This window comes from Narcine bancroftii, chromosome 9, assembly GCF_036971445.1.
Source record: "Narcine bancroftii isolate sNarBan1 chromosome 9, sNarBan1.hap1, whole genome shotgun sequence".
NCBI classification, from domain to species: Eukaryota; Metazoa; Chordata; class Chondrichthyes; order Torpediniformes; family Narcinidae; genus Narcine; species Narcine bancroftii.
This window is the reverse complement of record NC_091477.1, coordinates 35,693,279-35,719,587: the sequence shown is the minus strand read 5'-3', so window position 1 is coordinate 35,719,587 and position 26,309 is coordinate 35,693,279. Positions and strand designations below refer to the sequence as shown.

Genomic DNA, 26,309 nt, shown 5'->3' with positions numbered 1-26,309 from the left:
AAAATGTTCTCTCTCTCAATAAACTAGGTTAAAGCATTTGTAATTGGTCAGATCAACATTTATACTTGGATTTGATCACCTTGATTTTTTTCAATTCCCATCCCTTTTTCTCTTTTAAATAATTCTGAATATTTGTTCCTTTATTTCTTGTGTTTAAAGGGATTTGGTGCAGTTCCATTTACTCAATTTGGTCTTGGTTGCGAGGAGGATAATACAGTGACAGCTGATGGAATACCCAGAGCTAGCTGGTAGAGCTCCCAATCTCAAAGGGTTCAAAGGTTTATTTTATTCTTGTGTAATAGATTAAAAATACATGATATGGTTCAACTTTTGTCTGCCATATGTGCCCGTGGATTTACCTCCAGTGCTCCTGCAGCCTCTGCAGCTCCACAGACTCCAGTTCAATCCATCGGAACCTGAGCTCCAGATCCAAACCTCCGATAAGATTAGGAACCTTTCAGTGTCTAAGGCCCCTTCAGCAGCTCTTCTTGCCCTCAGCACCCTCTCGAATCCCAGTTCTGATTCCCATGAGCCAGTCTCCAGTGCCCCGCAGTCTGGTGTGAGTCCTTCAACCACAAGTCGACCACACCCCTAGCCTGTGTGAGTTCTTAGAACGCAAGTCGCCAACAGCCAATCTGGGTCCTTCAGCCACTGAGTCCCTTGCTGGTCTGCTACTGTTGTCACCATCCAGCAGGGTCATCTCCTATGGCTCTCTCTCTTTCTCACACTCTCTCTCTCAACGAGTTCTCCCTATTTCTGGTGCTCTGCACCAATCTGCTGTTCTCTGCTACCCCTCGTGGTATGTTGCCCAGGACAGGCACCACCATATTGGGCTCAGAGTTGGGCAAAGGGAGCCACAAGCTTCTCAAAAATTAATTCTTACCAGTTCTATGTTGTGAGCCCAAGAATAGCACAATGTCCCCAGTAATGGTTAATGGAAAGACTGAAGCAAGATAAGAAATTTCACTTTGTCCCAAATTGCTTCGGATATTACTCTCAACGGCTAGTCCATTAACATTCCAATCTTTTCTTTTTCTCAGCAGCAGTAGCATTGCCCTTTGTTTAAAAAAAAGAGGAGACTCTATTCTATTTCATAAACTAGTCCCACACAGATGAAAAAATTTGCAATGACTAATTTAGTTAGGGTTATTTAGAACTTTCAAGGGAGGATAATCAGTTTAATAATTAGGAAATAATTGATATGAAATCTAAAACTGCAGAAAGTAATCCTAGTTCAACGATTCTGGTGAAAACCAATGAAAACACCACATGTTGAACTTTGTGTTCTTAAACATATTCAAACTTTGTTGCCAAGTCATATTGAGTCTTTAAAGTCATTTACATTTTGGTTCATGTCAGGAGGACCTGTCAGGGGCTTACAGTTTATAAATATACAAGGCATTGTTGGGTTGTCCACACAATAACAGGGGAAGTGTCTCAGGAAGGAGATATTAAGTAACTTGCGGTCAAGAAAATTTGTGCTAAGGCAGCAGATCGAAAGGAGAGATTACAACTGCATGACACTGGTACCAATTTAGAAACTTCAATTTCATTCTGCCAAAAAGCTGTCAATTAATCAAAGTTCACTGTTGCAGTCAACTATCAGTATATGCATCTAAAGCTTCAACAACACACCTCTGTCCTATAATGTAATAATCCAAAAGTTTGACAACAGCAGCTGATAGGGTTTTTTTTTGCCATTTTTCTAGCCAGTAATTGAAAACACTCTAATTTTTTTCTTATTGGAGTTAACTAGAGTATTTACAAACTCTTACAACCTACTACATTGTTAACATTTCAAATGGCTGTAATATCTGGAAACAAAGCTGTCAATGTTTATGCTGGGATTCCATTAGTAACTATTAAATTTTTAGATAAGAGTTTTCTGTTCTCAACTGACCACAATTTCAATTATACATGTTTTTACGCTCTTTTTATTTCAAAGAGACAGCAGAGCAGCAGCTTAAACTTAAAATGATTTAAAAAAATTTCATTCTAGTTTCAAAGCTTGGATAAATAAATTGGTTTTTATTGTTCTTCTCATCAATTTAGTTTATTTGTGACAAACGTCTGCCCATTCAGTAAGTTGTTGAAGCATTATGATGCCAGTGTTTCCTCTGTCAGTAGCCTATGTTGAACTACCTGAACTTTTTTAATGTTTCACCTTGTTGTCGATTTGTTCAAAGGACAAACTGTGAACAATGCATTCATATGCCTATTTTAAATGTCTGATGTCAGCTAGATGGTAGTCTGCTGACCAATTCTATCAGAAGACCATGAATTATCCCCATTCCAGATTCCTGAACACATAAACCTCATTTGGTGTTTTGGAGCAGTACAATGCTATTGGAAGTACTAGTGATATCAAACCAAGACCCTAACCATCATCTCAGATGATGCAATAGATCACTGGTTTAAAGGTGAGCAGAGGAGCAATTCCTGTTGTTCAGATAAATATCTCCAAATTATCAATACAAAATCAAATGATCTGATCATTAGTTAAACAAGAAAATCTGCAGATGCTGGGGTCAATTGCAACACACAAATGTGCTAAAGGTTGACTTGCTGAGTTTCTCCAGAACATTTGTATACTGCATTATTATCTAGTTATCATCATACTTGCTTGCTGTCTGAGCACTGCCCGCTGTATTTCCTACAACACAGAACGATTAAATCACATTGGCTTTGAACCACTTTGGAATGACCTGAGGCCATGAACACTGCTATATAGATCTCATGCATTTTGCGCTATCACAATCCCTGACTCTATCTTCATTAGTTCATCTGCTGTCTAAACAATCAACCATGCTTTTACCTCGAGACTTCCCCATTTTAACTGTAGATACCGCAATGGGTGCAAAATATCCTTGATCCTAAGGGCCTGTCTAAGAAGAAGATCCATGATTTTAAAATTCATATCCTTGTTTCCAAATCCCTTGCCCTGACTTGCCTTACATCTCTGATTTATCTCTTCACCAATTGTCCAATTCTGGCATCAAGCACATTCCAGATTTGAATCACTCCACCACTGGTGTCATAGCTTCTTGTTGCATGGACCCAAATTCTGGAATTTTCTCCCAGATCCTCTCACCTTCATTGCACCTTTTTATGAAAGAAGTTATCTGTCCCAATATTTTCTTCAGTGCCATTCGATACTAATGTTCATGTAAAAACATTTTGGCAACATCACAGGGTTAAGAAGGGTGTTTAAGGACACAATGGCACATGGATCAGCTGAAAGTTGTGAGGAGCAGTAACAGGTGGAATTTAATCAAGTCAAATGTACGTAATAGACTTGGAAAGATCAAATTCTGGTAGGACATAAAGAGACCGAAGATACTGAGACAAAACTTTGGAAGTGGCAACACAGGTGAAAAAAGGATTTGATATGCTTTCATTGACTAAGGCACTGAGTACCAGAGTTAGGACTTTGTGCTTCAGTTGTACAAAACATTTAGACTACTATGTACAGTTCTAGTCACCTCAAAACAGGAATAATATGGTAGCAATATGGTGCAGAAGAGATTTACAAGGATGATGCCAGAACAGGGAGAAATTGGATGGGCTAGAACATTGGAGGATGCGGGGTGACCTTAAAGGAGATCCTCCTGGATCATCAATGGCATGAGAAAAGTGGCCCGAAATTACTGGTTCCTTCCTGCATGTTCCCATGATTCCATAAAAAGAGCTTGGGGATCTGGCAGAAATGCAAACCACTGCATGATGGCAAGATTGTGATGACTCCTGCGCTCAAACAGGTACAGGATAGTCATCATTAATGCTCATTCATGACATTCAGTAAACTCCATGATGTGCAGCAGAAAGATCAATGCCTGTGCATTCTAAAAGGATTTGATATATACAGAAGTAGTATGCCAGACAGAGCAAAGTATGATGAAAAAAATTACCCCCCTCAGGCACCATTAATTATAATAACTCACTAACTTTAGAGGGATTACATCTCCTAAATTATGTTTTTGTGGTCTACTTCAATTAAAATACAGGTTCATTCAAGGCAAATACCAATGGGCAGAGGGAAATGGACTACTATAATCTTTATGATACATGACAGAGAATGCTCAAAGGGTCGTTAGACATATTCTTAGTCCTAGTTCTTAAATTTTTCACTTGTTATTCCTCCAGTAACACAGAATTTACAGTACAGTATCATCATTTTCTTCAACTGGTCATGCCAGTTTATTGTTCTGAGCCACCTCACTTCTACCTCCCTTCTAAACTCACCTTGATTAATCTTGATTTTATTTATATTAATGTACCATCATAGACCTTCCTCAGGCAATAAAATGCAGTTATTAATGGATCAGCAACAATTGCCCAATTGCTCCAGGTTGTAACAAGTTTCTCCTGATTACTTTGATAAGCTGCATTTTGACCCATCTTACAATTATCATTTGAGACTTCCTCACATGTGGAAGTGATGAGTAGAAATTTGTTTCCTTCACCCAGTACTAAATATTAATGGAACCCTATATTGAGAATGGGTGGTGAAGGATCCATTTCAATTGAAATTTTAGCATTCGGAACCAAAAGCAAATTTATACACCATCTTCTCTTGGTTTATTTGGGGGGGGGGGGGGTTCATAATTTTAGAGATGCTATTAAGGAACCTCAATGCAAGTTTAGTGTCATATTTTCTAGCCAATTAATTCTTAGTGGCAGTTCGTCCCTGTTTGCAAGTGAGCTATGATTTAGGCTTGTTCTTCCATCGAGTTTTCAGTGCTGCAACTAGTTTTTTGAGAAATATTTTAAGGCAATTAATTTACTTTTATTTTCTTGAAAGTTAAATGGATGCAAAAATTCAATCAGAAGATCTGAGATGAGAAAAAATATATAATAAATATTAAAACATATTATTCACATTTTCTAAACCTGTTAGAGAGCTATGGCTATTTTCACTACAGTACTTTAGGAAGGAGGTTAAAACCATGGAAAGGACACAGGTGTGATTACTAATATGAATCAAAAGGTTTTCAGTATAAGTGAAAAGAAAAACTGGGGCACTTTCCATTTGAATAAAGAAGTTGCCAAGAATCTTCCAGTTAAGGCAAATGTCGACAAAATTTCCTCTGGTCTGATGGGCACATAAGCGTCAAGAAGCCAACTATTGAAGTGACCATGAGGGGACTTTGGTTTCTCTGCCATTCAATTTTGGCAAGGGAATAAGGTACTCAGCTAAAATTCGAATAAAATGTGGTTTACAAAGGGAGGAGGGAGAGAGGAGAATAAAATGCTGTCTGCCTGACCCTCCATTGGCATTGAAACAGAGAACTAGCACTCAGTCAGTAGAAGCCCAACAATAGAGATTGGGCATAAATGTGATTTCAACATTGTAAACCAGAGATTCCAAGCCTTTTTAATGGAAAGCAAGCAAATAAATCTTAAATGATCAGCAGGTATGACAAAACTTTAAAGTAATGGTTTAGGGAGCATCTTTTCTTGGCTGCACTCAAAGCCTAAAGTCTCTAATTAGCCTGCTTCTCCACTTCAGCCTTTCAGTTCCACTCTGCAAATGGACCACTCATGCTCACCCTTCTCATCATTTCCATCCTCTTGAGGCCAACCAGAACATTTGTGCAGGATTCATTTGGACCGAGCTCAGCCCACAACCTGCCCAATGCATATTAATATTGCATATGCCCTACCCCCCATCACTCAACCCAAGGAGGTGCTAATTAGATCCTCAAATGTTTATTGATTAGTAGTATCTGAATAGTTTCCAAGCAAGTATGGACTCATCTTCGGAAGGTAAAATTGGAAGCGAATATGTGAGGGAGCGGATTTTCTGTGAGCTGGTTTAAGCATGGCCAAATGATAGTATTTCGGTATATTCAACAAAACGTTTGGACTATGTGGACTCTCGCTTTTAAATTGAAAGTGGAAGACTGGAAAATGCCATATGGTAATTTCCTAACAAGGGTTAAAGTCAAATGGAAGCCACCCTTACCCACTTTGGCGTTTATGGTACATTTAGTTAAGCCGTTTACACAGAGAAAAATAAAACTGGGACAATGCAACAAGCGTCCTCGACCCCTTCTCGCTCCTCCAACTGCGCCAGAGGCGTCTACTGAGCACATGCTGGCCGTATCATCCCCTTAAATAGAAACAACGTTCGACATCCTCCAGGGCACGCCCTCACCATATCACGATTTGTTCACTCGAGCGAACAGCCTTCATGACAGTTTGATGCCACAAGGGATTGTAAATCTTAAATTAAAAGACACGCAGCCCAAAGATTTCCATGCACTGGGAAGAAATGTTCCATCGAATGGTTGGTACACCACGATTTACACTGGTCTGGATGCTAAATGCACGTGATGGTTTCAAACAGCACTGGTTCCTCAGAAGAAGTGGCAGTGCTTTTCTCCATTAATATACTGTTACGAGAGTCTCCAAAAAGAAACTCATGTCATCGTTGCACGAGGAACGCAGCTGATGAAGAGCAACTGTCACATTGTCCTTTCACCTGTTCGGAACTTCATTTCAACGCCCAGAACTGAAACCCACCCCGCGCCCCGACAGCTGAGGATCGGAAACCCTCCTGCAGCAGTTGGCTGGAACTATAGATAGCAGGGCTTTAACGGTCACACGGAGCCTTGCGCTAAATCTATTCCTTTCTCTCTCCAAGGCATCTGCCTTGCCAGCTCTGGGAACTGGATTCTCGCATCCTATTTCTTCCCCTTAGACATTAAAACAATGTCCTCATATTTATAACGAGTTCGCAGGAAAAAAAAGTCGTCTACATTTATAATTCTTTGCAGTGATCTAAGATCAAAGGCGACTTTCCGACAAAAGAGTCGAGTGTCCAATCTCCACCCAGTTTCCCTATTGATACATGCAAGTATTACCACAAATCAGGACTAAACCCCACATTTGATTTGTGCTCCAGCCCGGAACGTCTTTGCTGTGTCAAACGCACTGTTGGACCTGCTGGGCTTCTCCAGCATTGTGCGTTTAGTCCCACATTTGACAGCCCGGGGCCAGTTGCTAAACCTTCCTCGGGGTCTGTGCTGATCCATTTCGTTACAATCTGTCGCTCTCTGCCTCGAGCCCCCATGCAATTTCGCAGCCGACACTCAAAGGGGGACCCATCCACTGGTTCAGAGATCAGATCTCAACTCTCCGTCCAGACTGCGATATGAACCGATGTTAATCGGCGAAGGAGCCCCCACCCCCCCTCAAGGGATCTGGAGGAGTGAGAACCCCGGCAGCCGAGTTTCCACCCACCACCAAGGAAGCCGGGACCTCGCGTCGAAATCGCTTGGGAAAACCACCTCCCTTGCACAGCCCAGCCCCATCCTCGCCAACCTGGGCTCTGCAAAATGTGCCCTTTTCGCTCGGATATGCCACACGCTCGCCGAACCCTACACAGCCCGTTGAAATGACAAGCGCAAGGCATATCGAATCCACGAGGGATCCCCGATTTAGGTCGAAAGCAATTCAGCCGTTCGCAGCGGAGAGGAAGAGGGGTGGGTGGGGGGAGAGAGAGAGAAAGGGAGAGGGGGAGAGGGAGAGAGAGGGAGAGAGAGGGGGAGAGAGGGGGAGAGGGAGAGAGAGGGGGAGAGGGAGAGAGAGGGGGAGAGGGAGAGAGAGAGAGAGAGTTCCTACCTGCATGTGTTTTCTGAGCACTGTTTCCCATCACTTCCTTTCATTTAAAGCAAGGCAGAGCGGAGGGCTTTCTGTGTGCTTGTGGCTGGCGGTGTGGTCTCTGTCCTCGCCTTCAGAAGGTCCATTTACCCGTGGAAGCAAGTTGGTTTTGATTTCAGAGAATCCTAGCGAGCGGGGAGGTTGGCGTCTCCGATGGGGATTTCCAAAGCGCCGCCTGCTTCCACACAAAGGCAATGTGGGCAACCGGGGGTTGGTCGCTGTGCGCTGTTCCCCACATGGGCGCTCCAACCCCGGCTTACCTCTGCAACGGCGTAGAAGTGCAAATGACCACGCTCTCTCTCTCACACACACAAGAGGCGACGCCTCGCCAACCCACTGCTCCCCGACTTATTAAAAGTCAACTACTTCCGACTGCAATCTATAATGATCCTGGCAACGGCGCTGCCCATCTCCCGTCACCAGTTCCCACCGCACCAAGTCCGTGCAGTCAATTCCCAGACCTTCGAGCCCAATGCTTCGAGCAGTCAGTCGCGGTGCAGACCGCAAACACACGCAAGCAGGCACCGCCACTTGGTCAATGCTTCTTAATCGGTGACCGAGCTCGTGTGAAGGATGCGTTATTCCTTAGGAGGGACTCGGCGGGCGCGTTCAACAGAGGAAAGCTCGGGATATATTCAGCATTAGGTACAGAAACCGATCTGAGTGAAAACAGAAAATACTGGAAAGGGTCAACAGGTCAGGTAGGCTCAATGGAAAGCGAAATCGTTCCTGCTGCAGGTCAGGGAGCAAGCCAGTTACCTTGAAGCCAGTAGGGCGTGTATGGATGGGGGGGGGCGGCTAGAACAAGGGGAACATGTTTTCCTGGGTGAGATATGGTTAACACCTGATGGAAGGCAAGAAGGGAAACAGACATCACTCTGGGGGAACGTGGCAGAAATGACCTATGGGAATCCTCGGAGGGCTTCTTCAAGTTTGCTATCCCCATAAAAGTGAGCTCAGCAGGTGTAAATAGACTTGCGCACGAGAACTCCTTAAAATATACCAATAAAGTCGACTGGATTCCTAGAGTTTTAATGAAATGTTAACACCACATCTCCGTAGAGGCTGCCCGACTTGATGTGTGTTTCCTGCAGTTGTGTATTGAAAAGTTTGACTTTTAATTGAGCACGACCCTCCTACCCCAGGCTACCGCACAATAGCAAAAACATGGGAATTTAAAGCAGTTGACAAGAAGCTGGTCATATCAGTAGAGTTCACAGAGTGAAAGATGTAAAACTTGTTGCCAGTGGAGAAATTCCAGAATTTGGGATGCAGCAGCTCAAGGCTCTATCCCTCAAGGAAATTCAAATCAGGAACAAGCTAGTAATCGGTAAATGATGGATGTTCTTGGGGGTTTAATTGGTTTCTTGAGTTGGCAAAACGTGAGGATTTGAAGGTAGGCACAAGGTTAATATAAAGTTATTTGATGATAACAGCAGTTCATGTTAGCACAGAAAAAAAATTTTCAGAAGAGCTCAAAATTATGGAATGAAAAACAGGAAGCCTGATTAAAGCTATTTTCAATCTCGATCTGGGAAATTCCAGCTTGATGAAAATCAATAAAAAAACTATTGAATATTCCAATTCCAGCACTTTAAAATAGAGTTTTAAAAAAATCAACATCTTAGCCAGTACTGAAGGATCCTCAATTTGTCAGAGAATGGTTCTTTTTAGATGACATGCTAAGTCTAGATCTCCCATGCCATATTTCAATGGTCGATACTATTTGAAGCATATGGTTCTTTGAATCCATGTCATGGGAAGTGTATTTCAGCTTGCAACATGTCATGGGATTGTGTTCTACGAAATTGCTGCTTCAGAGTCTTAGAGTTACACAGCATTGTACGAGGCCCTCCGGCCCACTTGGTCAATATTGACCATCATGCTTATTTATAGAAATCTCCTTTCCCTTCATTAATTCCATATCTCTCTCTCCGCCCTACTCATTTAAGCACTTGTCTAGATGCCCTCTTAAATGTTCCTGCTCCACCACCTCCTCTGACAACTCATTCCAGAGATTGACTACTCTGTGTGAAAAATACAATTCCTCTGATTCCCTGTAAAACTCTCACCTTAACCTCTGCCCTCCAATTTTAAATACCTCCACCATGGAAAATAAACACTGGCTATCTACCCGATCTATTCCTCTCATAATTTTATTTATCTCTATGATGTCACTTCTCAGCTCCGTGTTTGGTATTTATTGAATGATTTTTGTTATAAAACTGGGTCCACACATTTGATCTGTTGAACTTCTGCAATATGCCACAATCAAACAGAAATAGTATAGTAAGAAAGTTACTTACACATCAGGAATCTTTTGATCACTAATAATGTTGACCCAAGAATGAATGGTACAGTATATGTAAACATCAAATCCACATTAGCTATTGTTTCTTTTCTATCACCTGCTCATTTTCCCATTTAGAAATATACCATTATTTTGTTTTTTTTCTTTCTAGCTTTTCTATCTTCTTAATCAAGTTGGCATATTTTCCATCCTTGATATTTCTCTCAAATAAACATATGGAATCAGTCTTCAGGAAAATACTTTGTATTTATAATCTGAAGGCTTATTTAGTGATCAATCTCTAACTAAATCAAATATTTAAAATAACCACGAGGTGTATGAGTAGTCCATTGCACCTTGAAATTTGAACAACTGGGGAAGTATGTGGAAGCCATCATTCTTGTGGAAATGGGGGCATGATGGGGGAATTATCTTTCACTTCATTCCTTAATTGCTTTCCCCATGTTCCTCAGGTCCCTGAGCTAAGTGAGATCTGCCCAAGTCAGAGGGAAAGCCTAGCACCTGAAGTTTTCATTTATTGTGCGGGCCCAGTTTTCCAAAGATGTATGGAGCTAGTGGGATAATTAATCAAGCAGGTGTAAATGGGTAGCATGGACACTTGTGCTGTATCTTTAAATTACATTAATTCTGAATAAGATTTCAAAGATTGTTGCCATTTTTTGATAGCATCAATTCTGCATTATTACAGTAATACAAATATTCAAAAAATGCCCAGGTTGCTGTTTTCATGAAGGTTATGACACAAAGTTACTGTAAATTTCAAACCCTCTACATGACCAGTCTATACAGAAGCAGTTCTGCTATTGAATAAATGATCAAATTACAAATTTGCTTGATTTCCTGCTTTTGGACCGAGTAGCTGAAGGTCACAATTGCTTAACATTTGGGCTAACACCAGCAGAACAATGACGAGTTTCATACATGAAAATAAATTGCATACTTTTTTTGTTATTTGTTATGATTATTGTGAGTTTCATTATTGTTTAGAGTCCTATCACGACGCAACTCTTTTAATGTTTTTTCTTCATTTCTTTTTCAACTGTATGGTCTTGTGCTGGTTTATTGATGACGTACCTTAAATATAGCCTGACCATTGCTTTTTTTTTTGCAAACAATAGTGTTTAAAATACGATAATAAATAACTTGACGTTTTTAACCAGACATTCAGTGCGGGAATTGAGTTTTGCTGAATACTAGTTTGATGTTTTTACACTTAAACAATGCCAAGAAACAGTTGATTCAGAATACTCCACAAATTCTTTATTTTACATTTAATCACCATTGAAAAGAATTAATTTTGTGGCAGGAAGAGATATGCAATTAACCATTTGCATTTAATCAGAGGTAGGTGTGGCCTGTAATGTCCGTTAGGACATTTAGACATACATTCAGTATGACAACGGCTCTGTACACACTGATCTCTGTGTGTTTCTTCAGGTGGTTGTTTTTCCAGACTCTTTTGTGTAGTCTTCCAAAGGCGCTATTTGCCTTGGCGAGTCTGTTGTCTATCTCTTTGTCGATCCTTGCATCAGATGAAATGGTGCAGCCGAGGAAGGCTGGTTGACCATTTTGAGTTCTGTGTGCCCGATGGAGATGTGGGCAGGGGGGGGGGGGTGCTGGTGGTCATGGTGGGGAGCTGGCTGATGGAGGACCTCAGTTTTCTTCAGGCTGACTACCAGGCCAAACATTTTGGCAGTTTCCGCACAACAGGACTGGAGAGCAGGCTCTGAATGGGCAACTAAAGCGGCATCATCTGCAAAGAGTAGTTCACGGACAAGTTGCTCTTGTGTCTTGGTGTGAGCTTGCAGGCGCCTCAGATTGAAGAGACTGCCATCCGTGCGGTACTAGATGTAAACACCGTCTTCATTGTTGAGGTCTTTCATGGCTTGCTTCAGCATTATGCTGAAGAAGATAGTAAAGAGGGTTGGTGTGAGGACACAGCCTTGCTTCACGCCATTGTCAATGGAGAAGGGTTCAGAGAGCTCATACCCACGCTCCTGTTCGGCTCCGAATCATGGGTCCTCTACCGGCATCACCTACGGCTCCTAGAATGCTTCCATCAGTGCTGTCTCCGCTCCATCCTCAACATTCATTGGAATGACTTCATCACCAACATCAAAGTACTCGAGCTGGCATCGAATCCATGCTGCTGAAGACCCAACTGCGCTGGGTGGGTCACGTCTCCAGAATGGAGGACCATCGCCTTCCCAAGATCATGTTCTATGGCGAGCTCTCCACTGGCCACCGAGACAGAGGTGCACCAAAGAAGAGGTACAAGGACTGCTTAAAGAAATCTCTTGGTGCCTGCCACATTGACCACTGCCAGTGGGCTGATCTCGCCTCCAACCGTGCATCTTGGCGCCTCACAGTTCGGCGGGCAGCAACCTCCTTTGAAGAAGACCGCAGAGCCCACCTCACTGACAAAAGACAAAGGAGGAAAAACCCAACACCCAACCCCAACCAACCAATTTTTCCTTGCAACCGTGCCTGCCTGTCCCATATCGGACTTGTCAGTCACCAATGAGCCTGCATAAATCTTCATCTGCGAAGCCAAGCCAAAGAAAAAGAAAAGATACATTCAGTAACAGGCCATTTCAGCCCACGAGCCCGCGCCAACCAATTGTCACCCCATTAATCTATGCCCCCGGTACGTTTCTTTGAATAGTGGGAGGAAACCGGAGCCCCCAGTGAAAACCCACTCAGACCTGGGGAGAATATACAAACTCCTTACAGACACCGTGGATTTGAACCATGGTTCGGTCCCAATCGCTGGTGCGGTAAAGGCACTAGGTTAACCACTATGCCAACTGTGCAGCTCATGATAAAATAAATAACAAATATTGAGAAAGGCTCACTGAAATACAACTTTAAATAATTGTTTTTCAAATTAATGTTAATTATGTGGTGAGGGATTAGAATAGTACTGTTCTGACAGTTTAATCTAAATTTGTTTAAACTAAAGGATCCATTAGATAGCATGCTATCTAATGTTGAAATTTACTCTTTCAATTTCTGTGTCAAGTATCTGACCTTTATATATTTTCAAATGATGTATTCACTGTTGACCACTGCACTAATTCCAGATTAACATCTTTACAAGAAAATCCAAAAGCACAATTGCATTATCAACGATGAAAACTGGACCCTAATCTAATCAGTGGAAGCTCAGATTGTATTACTGAAGTTGTTTATTCCTTTCCATATTAGTCATGGGAGCCGACCTACATCTTTCTTTCTGGGCTGAATCTCAATGTCCAGGATGGTGGCAGCTAATCTATCATCCAGCTTTGTTACCTCCTCTATTATGCATCTAAATCCTTTTCATCTTTGGTGCTTCGGTGTACGTGTACCCTTTTGGTTGTTTTACTTCTTTTGGGCATTCAACACAAAATCCACAACAGTTTTAACGGCAATGAGGTATAACTCAACGTAAAGTGTTGCTATCAGGAAGACATGCTGGTTCTGATTGACAGCATGAGAGTCGCAGCACACTTAGCAGGCAAGCTCAATTTGAATGAAAGAACCACAATATTAAACGAAGAAATGTCCAGCTTTAAATATTACAATGATTTTAGAAACGCTTCAGAAAAGGCCGAGGATAATGGTAAATGAATTTTTAAAAATTGTTAGCCATTGTTGTGATGAGAATTGTTCCGAGAGATGTTGGATAAAGTCTTAATAACTTTTCTATTAATTGGATTAACACAACCTTGAAAATTGATTATTTATGAATTAGGTATTAATTATTAACATTTATTAATTAAAAGTGCCAGTGAATCAGACTTGAGGGGCAGCCGTTAATTAAAGGACGTATGCTCGCAAAACTAAGACATGCATACAAGGATTCTGAATAATGTAGATGAGCTAAAGTTTAAAGTGAAACAAGTGGTGAAAACTAAGTTAATTTTAATACTCACATATTCATATAACAGAAAAACCAAAATCTAAAATCAAATCGTAGAGGTAATACTGAATCAGGTGAATTGCTTTGCCACAAAGGAGCACAACTGCTCAGAAGAAAAGCTGACATGATGACTTGATTCTGTGACACAATCCCTCTGTTCATTGAGTATTGGGTGTTCAATGTAAATGATATAGTCATTCCGAACACAGGAATTTTCACTTTCCAGCTTCAATAATCATTCAGAACTCCCCATGTCCTAGTTAAAACAGTTTTTAAGACAACCACAAGGTGGGGTGCTTAACAGAACACAATGACACCCTTGGTCAGCCATTCCTAAACCACTTTAAATATCAAGTCATTAGTAAAGAAAGGAAAAATGGATCATGGCCCAAAGAAGGAATTTATAATTGATTCATCTTTCTTTTCTTTTATTAGAAGCAATCATACTTCCTTGAAACCCACCTCAAAGAAAGACAGGAATCAAATATTCGGGGTGGGGGGGGGGAGGGGAGTGGGGCTCATGATTGGCCCTTTGGCTCAATCACTTTGACATCAGCCAACAATGCCAAGGAAGTTTGTTCACTCACCTTCAAGTTTCAGCTGGCAAGTCAGTGTGATTCATAATCCACTTCATATGTCAGCATTTCTTCCTATTTATCTTAATGCTCTTCATGAGCTTAGATGATCAAAGTTTAAATGTAACCCTCATTGTTGGCCAAACCAGCACTCCCAGTCCTCAGGACCCTGTTTGGGTGGTTGGTATTTGGGCAGTAGAATTTCTCCACATCCCTCTTTTTATATAGAGTTCTTTTATCAACAGGTTAAACTATTCATGGAAATGTTTTTTTCCAGACAAATGTATTTGACCATATGTCCATCAGCCAGTTGTCAGAGCAGAATATCCTGTAGATACTGAGAGATGAGGGTACTGTGAGACGGTTCCCTGAGCAGACTATCCAGGTCATCTGGTGGATTGCTTCATCTCCATTGCTTACTAGGACCAGGACTTGGCCTGGTTGGTGGTGAAAGTTAGATCCTTCCTGTACAATAGAAATATCACCCACAATGCACATTGCCCTCGAGATGACTGCATTGAAGTGGAGGCAGTTGTTCACCACTCTGCAGAAAGCAGATTTGCTCAGAGTGTGTTGAGAAGGATGCAAGGGTCCTTGTCACTGGTCACCCCAGCAGCAACGTAGCAGAGGACTCTTTGATTTATAGGTTGTTGCAGGCACAAATACAGAGACAGACATCCAAAATCTCTGGAAGACCATCAACTTGGTGAAAGATGCACTTTGGTGTGCCTGAAACTTACTGGCCTTTCAGCACACTGAGATGTTAGTGAAGGAATGCTGCCAACTGGCACATTCCAGACTGCAGGAGTATGTACTGAGGGAAGCACTGACGCTTGGTGCAGCCAATACAAGGGCACTCTGGGAAGGACCACACTCCACCAGAGTCCTTCTGTTTCTGGCATTGAGGGTCTGAGACCGAGGGGAAGCTCCTCAAACAACAGAGGGATAGTCAATCAAGGTTCCACAGTGGTGGCGATGGTGTAATTAGAGAATGTATGAAAAAATGTACATTGATAGAAATGTATGGATATGACCCCAAGGATGTGAAAAGACTTAAATTATTTACAAAAAAGAAAACTGTTATTATGAATAAAGTTCATTTTTTGGGAATAAAACTTCTTCCTCTCCTGGGTTTATTCCACAAAAATATGCAGTGCTTTTTAAGGAGGCTGAATTTCTTTAGTCACTAATTTACTAGTGAAAATAAACAGGATTTTCAACAACAAAGGAAAATATTTAAACCTGAAAAAAAAGTAGTCGTACATCCCACAAGACCATGCTGCCCAATTTGCACCCCATTGACCTGCACCCCCAGTACATTTTGAACGGTGGGAGGAAACCGGAGCCCCTGAAGAAAACCCATGCAGAAACAGGGAGAACGTACAAACTCCTTACAGTCAGTGCAGGATTCAAACCCCAGTCTGGTCCTGATCGCTGGCCCTGTAAAGGTGTTGCGCTAACCACTACGGCAACCATGCCACCACACTAACCAACTTAGCACACAAACATCATCATTCACAAGAACTAAATTTTATGTCTAATTATTCCCTCAAATTCCTTACTTGTCTCACTTTTAATAACATGCAGCCTGATCCGCCCAATCAACGCTGAGACTGAAAAAGGACTTGGTGATATCACACGGAATTTCATTTAATCCCCTTAGAGAAGAATCATTGAGAAGATCTTGGATGGGCTGCAACTTGTTAGCCCAGGAATTGGAATAGGCAAGTGGTAAATGATGGAAATAGTGGCTCAGGGCTAAATCACTGATGTGGAAGCATGCCCTGTTGATATGAAGATGTACTCAAATCCCACCATGACAGATGGGGGAATTTAAAAACAGCTGATTAAACAGTGAGTGGGAATGTTTGATTTGCTAACTGCCAGCACTTCTCTTTATCTCAGCAGTGATTGGATTATGAAAGTGAGATGGGCAGAGTCGGTGATCTAGATGCTCTCCAATCTTGAGTGGGGAGTCCCCTGATTTTGTGTTAGAGGCTGACTTCTGCTCGTCGCGCTTTTGCCATCACCACGATCTTTCAGTTCACCTGGTCTGAAGAGTAAAAGGAAGACTGTCTGAGTGAGATCTCAGGGAAGAATGAGACCTGTGGTTCAGTAGGAGATAGGAGAACTGTTCTACAAGGTCTGGTATATTAAATCATATGACTGAAAACTGAACAATTAATGCCAATCATAGCTTGAAAATTGTATTTTGAAAAGAAAATGAAACCAGTGTTCCTGCTGTTTTTTCTGACATTCAAAACCATTCACTTTCCAAAGCAAAAAAAAAGGACTTTCTTATTGGCATCTTTGAAATGGAGTTTCAATTTTCCTTAATAAATCTATCACACTCTCCTGAGGGAGGTGGAAAGGCAGAAATTTGACTTCAGCTCTGATCCTCTTAAAGCAGCTTCACAAACAGATGAAAACCAAAGGGAATATTGTGCACCATTAAAAGATAGTTTACGTGGATTTCTGTCTGTTTCAGTGGATGCGATGATTACTCAAACTCCAATATGGTAATTTCAGGAATAATAAAATGCAGTGCAGGGAGCTCCACAAACATGAGCATTGTCATAGGTCTGCATATTTTGTAAGGGGAGACATGGAGCAGAGAACACTGCGGAGTGGAGAAAATAATATCGTTGGGGAGGGAGAACATTACAGATCGAAGAAGGGGCTGCTTTTTAGAGGGAGGAGCAGAGGAGTTGGCAGGTTAGTGATAGTAAATCACTGGGCAGCTGATGGGAATAAGGTTGCTTACAAGGGCAAAAAATCCCATTATTTGTCTGGGATAAATGTTGCTGACAGGCCAAAGACGCTGAATGAAATGATGGTCAGGTGGGTGCCAATCCAGACTCAAGACCTCTTCATCCCCATTTCCATCCCATGCTGTAACAACACTCAAGCAGAGACATTACTTTACCAAGTCTGTCTCTCTGGTGTTTTTTCTTTTCATTTGTAGGATGAATTGCAGAGCAATTCCCTGATAGAATAATCATGTATCAAGTTATGGACTTGGCAAACCATCCACACTAATGCCCTTTGCCTGCATTCAGTTCATGCCCTACAACGCTTGCCTATTTAAGTGCCTGTCTAAGTGTCTCGCTCATGGTGATTTTACCGGATTCTGTCACCTCATCAGGCAGCACATTTTAAATATTAACTTCTCGCTGTTTAAAATTCTTTCTGCTCAATTCCACTTGAAAACACTCTGCTCACATTAAGCCTGTGCTTTCTTGTTTTGGAATTTATCAAATGCTTAAAGGTTCCTCTTATTATCATGTAATAATACAAAAACTGTAAAGGCAAACAAAGAGATGTCATTAGCCTTGTCTGTCAACCCCAATAATAAGAGAAAGAGAAGCAAAAGAAATTCCCTTCAGAAACCAGAGTGTCCATGGATTGGCATCCAGCACTCTCGCAGCCGCTGGAACCTCACAGACTGTCAATCCATTGACAACCTGAGCTCTAGATCCAATCCTCTGATACAATCAGGAAGCTTTTAGTGCCGAGGACCTTCAAGAGCTCTTCCTGCTCTCAGTACTCTCAGTTCTGATACCTGGTTCCCATGCACCAATCTCCAGCAGTAGCCCACAGCCTAGTGTGAGTCCTTCGACAGCAAGTCGCCAACAGCCTGCAGACTGTGTGGGTCCTACAGCTGTTGAGCCCTCATTGGTCCATTGCTGTTGTAACATTCCTGTAGGGTCATCTCCCAAGGCTTCTCCTTCTCAACAGGTGCCCTGCGCTGGTTCACTGCTCCCCAAGAGTTAGCTGCCCAACACAGGTACCACCGTCTTGGGTTTGCCAGATGTTTAAACAAAAACAGTCAGCTTCTCTAACAGTCTGTTTAAAAGCCTGTATGGGCATTATGATCAGGCAGTAGGACCCCATGGGGCAGTGCTATTTCTCCTTGGTACTAGCAGCTATGCTGTCATTTTTTTTGTCACACTTTACATCAGACTATTTATGCCTGTTATCATTTTATACATCTCAAAAAGATCATTCCACAGTTTCCTTTACTCCAGGAAAAACAAACCTACCATCCAATCTCTCCCCATAACTAACATTCTCCCATCCAGGAGACATCTTGGTAAATCCTCTTCACACTCTCTCCACTTACTTTGCACATCCTTGTGTTGATATATTTGGTATAGTGACCAGATCTGCATACAATACTCCAAATATGGACAGGGTATTGTATATATTTGGCACACTCTAGGATTTGATTGAGGCAATGGGATGGAGCATTTCTATTAAGAGAAGAGTCTGGAGAGGGTAGGTCTGTTTTCCCTGGAGCAGAGGAGTTAAGAGGGCATATAACTAAGGTATATACAATTATGGTTAGTATAGACTTTTCCCCATACCAATTGTGAATAAAATTGGAAGATGTAGATTTAGGGGAATGCTAAGAGGTTTAACAGGTATCTGATCATTTCTCATCCAGAGGTTGCTGAATACTTGCATTCAAGGAGTATCTAGACAAGCACTTGAATCATCTGATTCATGGAAGCCTGTGGGTGAAGAGCTGGATAAAATAAGTGGTACAAGGGCAAGGATTCGCTTATTGTCAAGTAATACTACATTTAGACTGTAACATGCATGAAATTCTTGAACTTTTCTCTACTATAAAGCAGACAGAGAGTCACCACTTTGTCCAGCACCCCTCACAGAAATCTACAGCACCAGGTGTTCCTTGGCGGTCTCCCCTCCAAGAACTGACCAGGCCCGAGCCCTGCTTAGTTTCCAAGATCAGACAATCTCTGACAATCTTTGAGGACAAGGATAGGTCAGAGCTAGGAATCCTGGGGTGAGTAATAAAACTCAAATCAGGAGTGTGATGGAATACTCTCTACTGGATGAATGTAGCTTTAACAATACTCAAGATCAACACCACAGAGGAGGTGGCAGCCTCTTTGTTTAGCAGACCATCCACAACTAATCACCCAGTCCATAACCAGAATAGTAGTAGGATTGTACAGTAATAAATCACAGCAGAAGATCTACTCAGTTTCTGTATTGCAACTGTATTTCTGTACTGTATATGCAGGCAAATAAGATGACATTGCATTAGATGACCTCTTGAATTTCCACACAAAATGTTGGTTTTGAGCTATTCTTACTGCCCCAATAGTCTTTACCAACTATTCCACCGTCTGTGGAGCAATGCTGTCACAATATTTTAAAAGCAAATTACCCAGTAAATGTTTAAATTTTATTAGCACGTCTTAAAAGAAATCACATTGGCTCCTTTAACAAGCCATTTAAAACCCTGTACAGAGCCCACAGCAGTCGAACTGGGTGGATGAACCCTGTAGGGGAGCGCTGAGACTTCACTGTTAAGGTTTGGATTTTATACTTGGTTCAGGGGAGCGCTGAGACTTCACTGTTAAGGTTCGGATTTTCTATTTGGTATGGAGAAGCTCTGAGATTTCACTGTTAATAAATAAAGTACACGATTTGAAAGGGGTAATTTATTTAGATATACAGCATGGTACAGGCCATTTCGGCCCATGAGTCCATGCCACCTAATTTACACCCCAATAACCTATATCCCCAGTACGTTTTTGAACAGTGGGAGGAAGCTGGAGCCCCCGGAGAAAACCCATACAGACATGGAGAGAACATACAGATGGCATGGGATTCGAACCACAGTCCAGTCCCAACCACTAGCACAATAAAGGCATTACACTAACCACTATGCCAACCGTGTATGATTTTAAACATGTTCCATGTTTGAAAAACTGCAAATATTACATAACGAATACTGCCTGCACACCTGATAAAATGTTGATAAATTTTGCATGTTATTACATTTAATACATGACAATAAAGGAATATTGAATCTTAATGCTAACCTTGGAGGTAGAAGAGTGGAAATTGTTAGTTAAATGAAATAAACATTAATTGTCAACAAGCTGAAATAGGTTAGTAATTTGAGATATGTGAATAGCGTGTTTAAAGGAAAGGGCCACTTTGGATATATGAATTTCAAAGCTCTGTATGACTGCACCTCCTGTGATTTTCTCATCATTTTCAGGTTACAGTACAATTAGAAGGCAACTATTAACATTGGGGGACCTAATCATTTAAAACGTCAGAGGCAAATCAAATGGAGAACTGTCCCTTTTATTCACAAACTCCTGCACTTGATCACTGAATACAAGTAAAACATTAATTATGAAAAACAACCAAAGATTCACAACCCTTTCTGAAATATGGCTAACTCAGGGGACTTGTGTGTATTGGCTGCTCTTTTATTCCAAATAGAACTCTTTTATTGATATGAATATCAAAATGAAATGTTAATTTACATTGTTTTATCTAAATGCATTTAAAATTAACAAATGGACCTTTTGGAAATAAGCTCCATATTTCACCAATACTGACCAAAATACAATGCTTAAAATAGATAAACAATTAGAAATGTATTAAAATGAAGCAGGCTATATACAACTCTCTTCCTACATTGCAAATAATCTAGAGTAAAAAAAAACCTAATATTGATTTCTTTTAAACATCCTGGTTTAATCTGTGACACCCTTGGCATCACAAATGGAACATCTTCACTGCTCTCTATTAGAATCTGAACAATATCTCCCAATAATAGATATATTTATTGTAATGCATTAGAAGAATGGCTCATTGCAAATTAATTGATTTTACACTCAAAATTAAATGAAAGGAGGAATTGTGAATGGTTAGAAAGGAGCTGGAAAATAGTGGAACAGAGAGCAATGAACTTGGCCCAGTACAAAAGTAATGTATGTTAGAAGAAAGTTGGTAGAAAGTGTACTTAAAATACTGTGTTGTGCATTGAAAAACAAGACTAGAAGTCTGAATAAAAATGTCCTCTCCTCCTTCCTTCTATCCAGGAATATATTGAATTAGCTAATTGAAAAAGATCTGTGCCAAGTGGAGATCAAATTAAATTATTTGATGAACAATCTATAAAGCAAATGCAATGCCAGCCTGTGCTGGCAGAGAGGTCAAGTTGAAGGATAAAATGCAAAACTTGTAATTTGAATGTTATTTCCTGTGATGTGAACTCTAAAAGAAGTGTCAAAAAGAGGCATGAAATAGAAACTACTGAGGTAAATTTCCCAGGCTTTTCCTATTAGTCTGCTGTAATGTGAATGTATGTAACAGAATTCCTGGAAGAATAACAAAATTCTTTAACGTAAAACATTTTTTTTTAAAGGACTCTTCACTGGTGGATGAATTGGAGAACTGTGCAGAAATTAACACCCATCTCCCTACTGCTAGTAGACTGGGGCAGAAAAAGAACAGAGAATCTTTGGCTCTTCAATCTGACAGCAAACCATTTAATGATAGTAAATTGAATCTAAAATGCGCTTTCAATTGAACTTTTGACAAGCAAAGAAGAAATCATTTCAACAATGAAGGTGGTGAATGTAGATTTTTCTGGATCAATAAACCAACTGTTATTCTTAAAAACTTAACTATTAATTTAATTGACAACCAAAATCATACATTTTTGAAGTAATCTACAAAACTCTGCTGTGGATTGTAATGAAATGCAATTTATTCAATAACAATCAATGGAATAATTGTTTTGCTTTTCATCTCACAGCATGATGTTTAACATGGCCCTCACTGAACTTTATTGTGCACTCCATGCTGGGTCCCAAATAATTATAAATAAATAAACATATAGTCCCGAGTCAACACACATACATGTGCAGTCATTAGTTAAATAATCTGCAAATTACCCAGGCTCTGTACATTGGAAGAACAACACCTCCTCTTCCATCTGGGCAGCCTCCAACCGGATGGCATTAACATCGACCTTTCCAGTTTCCTTAACCCTCCCCCTTCTTCTTCCCCCATCACCTTTCTCCCAGCTCTCTCTCTCTGTCTCTTCTCTTTGTCTTTTTTCAGAGCCAAAATCAATTCGCACCTTTCCTCTTAACATATCTGATTAACATCTTTTGGCTTTTGGTCTGGTCTTCTCCCCCTCCCATTCTTCCGCCTTTTCTCTCTCAGTCTTTATCCCGAAGCCATTCTGATTTTTGCTTGTACCTTGGAGAAGGGCTTAGGCTTGAATCATTAGTAATATATCTTTACCTCCTATGGATGCTGCCAGAACGGCCGAGTTCTTCCAGCATTTCTGTGTGTTTTTTCTCAAATCGCAACACCTGCAGACTTTTGTGCTTTACTTTGTGACATTGTTATACATTGCAGTGATGGTATTATCTCACTATTAACTTTTTATCCATTTATCCAAACAGAGCCATTAAGTTTAAAAGTCAGGATGGTTTACTGTCACTTTAACTACATTTTTTGGTTGACTTGGATTCAATACAATGTGTTGTCAATCTGTATTTGGACACAGAAGTAGCTAAAGGGTTGAATAATGAGGCTGAGGTATTATTGAGGCATGAAATGATCATATTTTAATTATGAGCAGTGGAGTTTTAGTTTGATTTGGACATCATGCTTGGTACAGCCACATGGATAAAAGAACCTCCTACTGCTATCAGTTCAATGTTCTACCAGCAACCCACCTGAAGTCAGTTCAGCATAGACTCTTGCTATATACGAGTTTTGTGCACTGACATGGATAGAACACAAATCAAGATGACTCTACTTTATATCTCTTCATGATATACCATGGCATGGCTAGCGTAGGGGCAGCATCGATAGTATAGGAGTGGCAATGTTAGCATAGGGCCACATGGTTAGCGTAGTGGTTAGCACAAAGGTGCAACAGCGCCAGTTATCAGGGCCGGAGTTCAAATCCCATGCTGTCTGTAAGGAGTTTAAATGCACTCCCTGTGTCTGCTTGGGTTTCCTCCCACTGTTCAAAAACTTAATGATAGTTGTAGATCAATTGGGCATCATGGGCTAGTGATACGAAAGGGCCTGTAACCATGCTGCATGTATGTTTAAAAACCACCAGGCTTTCTCACTGCTTATCAGAACATATTGCCAGGCATATTTCAATTACTTCAGGAGGGTATTGTAATGTGCTATCCTAACCAGGATCCTTCCTCTACACTTGCCAATGGAAAACAGCATGGAAAAGCACATTTGAGTTTCTTTATTCATTTTGTATGGGGCACATAGGCTTTTTTTAAAAACATGCTCCACTTTGCATGTCCTTTGTATGTATCCCAACTGTGGCCTCCTGTGATATTTTAAGAAATGCCAAATGAACATTCCAAAGTCAGGAATTGAGCTGCAAGAATGTGGTGAGCAATCATACCCAGAATGCATCGTGCCAATGACAAGGTTTTTCACTGCTCCTTACTTACCGATCAGTGAATTTTATGTTATTGCTTTGCCCAAGGTCTTCAGTTTGGTAATGTGGCTAGTTGGGTACTCATTGGGATAGGTGAGGTTGGCAGGATGGGTGAATTGAAAAGTATTCAATTTTTCATTGAGCAACACAATATTTGTGTATCAACATGTTACTGTATAATAGACTCCACAAACTATATTCTATGCTTGGCATAGCTTTAGAAATATGGAATAAATATTATAAATATTAAACATGGTCTATTAATGATAAAGATACCATGTAAAGTCCCAACAATAAATAAAATGAAGGATTTAGATTTTTATGCTTTGGGTGGAATGGTCTCATGGGCATGAACAGCCCTGTTACTGAGCTAATTCAATAAATTAAAGAAAAACTGGAACATTTTGGGAGAAATGCATGAAGAATTCTGGAGCTATTGACAGCAGTGAGTGAGGAAAGAGATTGGATACAAGCTTGCCAAAATCTATATTTTCTTATCCTTTGCTTAATGAAGTTGTTTAATCTCATTATTAGAAGACTATTAATCATTAATTTTATATAAAAAAGACAAAACCTAACTGAGCTTAGCATTTACCTTTGCTAATGTAAAAATATTAGGAGTCATGCAGAAATGAAAACATAACATTCAACAATGCTGAATTGTTGTCCTATTAGTGAATTAATTGGTTAAGCATTCAACAATTATAGAGACTGAGGATTGCAAAAGGTGTTTTTTAAATATAAAGAAACTCGAAAGTCTAAATATGTTTCACTGTCATAAATCATCCAAATATTTCCATGCACTCTGTTCTAAAGTGTAGCATTCGTAGATCTCAATTGGAACAAAGCTATATTGTGTCAATCTTTGAAGCTCCTTGTTTTTACAGTAAATTCAACAATAAATAGCAAATAGTTCCCAGTCAGTTTCACTGAAAAACTGTATTTTAAACAAATAGACAAGTGTTACTTTGATGTAGCATTACAACAACTGTAATGATACTTTTTTTTAAACTAAGGAATTAATGAAAAGGACAATTCATCAGTATACTAACAGCTTGCTGTTATCATCCAAAATTAGCATTACTTCCATACTGCAATACTACTTTAACTATTGTCACATCAACTTCAGTGAGGGCAAAGGGTTAGCGATTCATTGTTTCTCCAAGAAAAAAAAGCATACAATTGAAAACGATGTATTGCCAGAAGGCATGTTTGTGGAAATAAATCAAAATCAATGACAATTTCAAACAATATTTACTGCTCTAAGTATTCTTTTATTTAAAAGCATTCATCACGAAAGAAAGAGAGCAACTTTTGGTATTTTTTTTACAAGCATATTAATTTATTTCAATGTGCAAGGTATGCAGTTAAACCATAGTAAATCCACTGAAATACTTAAGACACTGCATTTATATAGAATACTTCCTCACTTTAAGCACAGTTCCACAAAAGCAAATAAGCAGAAACCCGATTCACTGAAATTCACCCAATATCCATATTTCTACCATTAAAAACCAAATAGCAGAATTTAGAGTTTAGTTTTCTTTAATTCATGCATTAATATTTGTTGTGGTTTTGGAAATGTTCTGAGATTCCACCAATGAACTATACCTAAGAAGAATAATGAGGACTCCTTTAAGCAATTAGTGGGCAATTATATATGAAGACATTGCTTAGTCTATTCTTCTTCTTCTTTGGCTTGGCTTCGCGGACGAAGATTTATGGAGGGGGTAAAAAGCCACGTCAGCTGCAGGCTCGTTTGTGGCTGACAAGTCCGATGCGGGACAGGCAGACACGGTTGCAGCGGCTGCAGGGGAAAATTGGTTGGTTGGGGTTGGGTGTTGGGTTTTTCCTCCTTTGCCTTTTGTCAGTGAGGTGGGCTCTGCGGTCTTCTTCAAAGGAGGTTGCTGCCCGCCAAACTGTGAGGCGCCAAGATGCACGGTTTGAGGCGATATCAGCCCACTGGCGGTGGTCAATGTGGCAGGCACCAAGAGATTTCTTTAGGCAGTCCTTGTACCTCTTCTTTGGTGCACCTCTGTCACGGTGGCCAGTGGAGAGCTTGCCATATTATGTTTAACTTAACTAGCACTCATTTAACCAACTGATGATTTTCTTCCCCCAAAGACAATTAGTTGTCAGATAACAGAACAAGTTCTGCAGCTCCCTCAAGATTTACACCAGTTTGGTTACATTATGTTGTTTCATACCAAATAAAAAGAGTAATGGTTGATATAATCAGTGATGTTCAGAAAATCCTAATCATACCTCATTAGTTTTTCCATTTGTGGAAAGGTTAATGGATAACTTGAAGGTTTCAGTAAATCAGAAAATGAACACCAACATCTTGTGTCCTTAACAAAACTATCCACTAGAGGAACTCAGGGGGTCAAGCAGAATCAGTGGGAGAAAAGGAATTGTCAACATTTTGGGCTGGAACCATTCATCAAGACTGAGGGTGCAGAGGAGAGATGGTCAGATTAACTGGGACAGGGTGGGAAGGCTTAGATAGAGGACAGGAGGAGAATGGGGAACCAGGGTGTAGTAAAGGATGAAGGATAAATGCAGAGGTGGAGGTAGATGATTGGCAGG

General features: G+C 40.5%; 1 protein-coding gene and 1 long non-coding RNA gene across 4 annotated transcripts in view; one reads left to right on the top strand and one right to left on the bottom strand.

Annotated features, from left to right (window-relative positions):
* neurl1b (neuralized E3 ubiquitin protein ligase 1B) overlaps positions 1 to 26,309 on the bottom strand; it is a 350,433-nt gene that overhangs the window by 47,894 nt on the left and 276,230 nt on the right. The window contains exon 1 of one of the 3 annotated variants that reach the window (XM_069898785.1): positions 7,627 to 8,253. The exons of the other annotated variants lie outside the window; for them this stretch is intronic. Within the exon in view, the coding sequence (XP_069754886.1) occupies positions 7,627 to 7,657 (31 nt within the window). The 5' untranslated portion in view covers positions 7,658 to 8,253. Of the gene's footprint in view, positions 1 to 7,626; positions 8,254 to 26,309 lie in introns of those variants that run through there. 3 annotated transcript variants of the gene reach the window in all.
* LOC138743423 (uncharacterized) lies at positions 7,631 to 24,936 on the top strand. Its single transcript, XR_011344873.1, has 3 exons — positions 7,631 to 8,366; positions 16,364 to 16,598; positions 21,657 to 24,936. It is a non-coding gene; the product is annotated as an uncharacterized lncRNA (long non-coding RNA).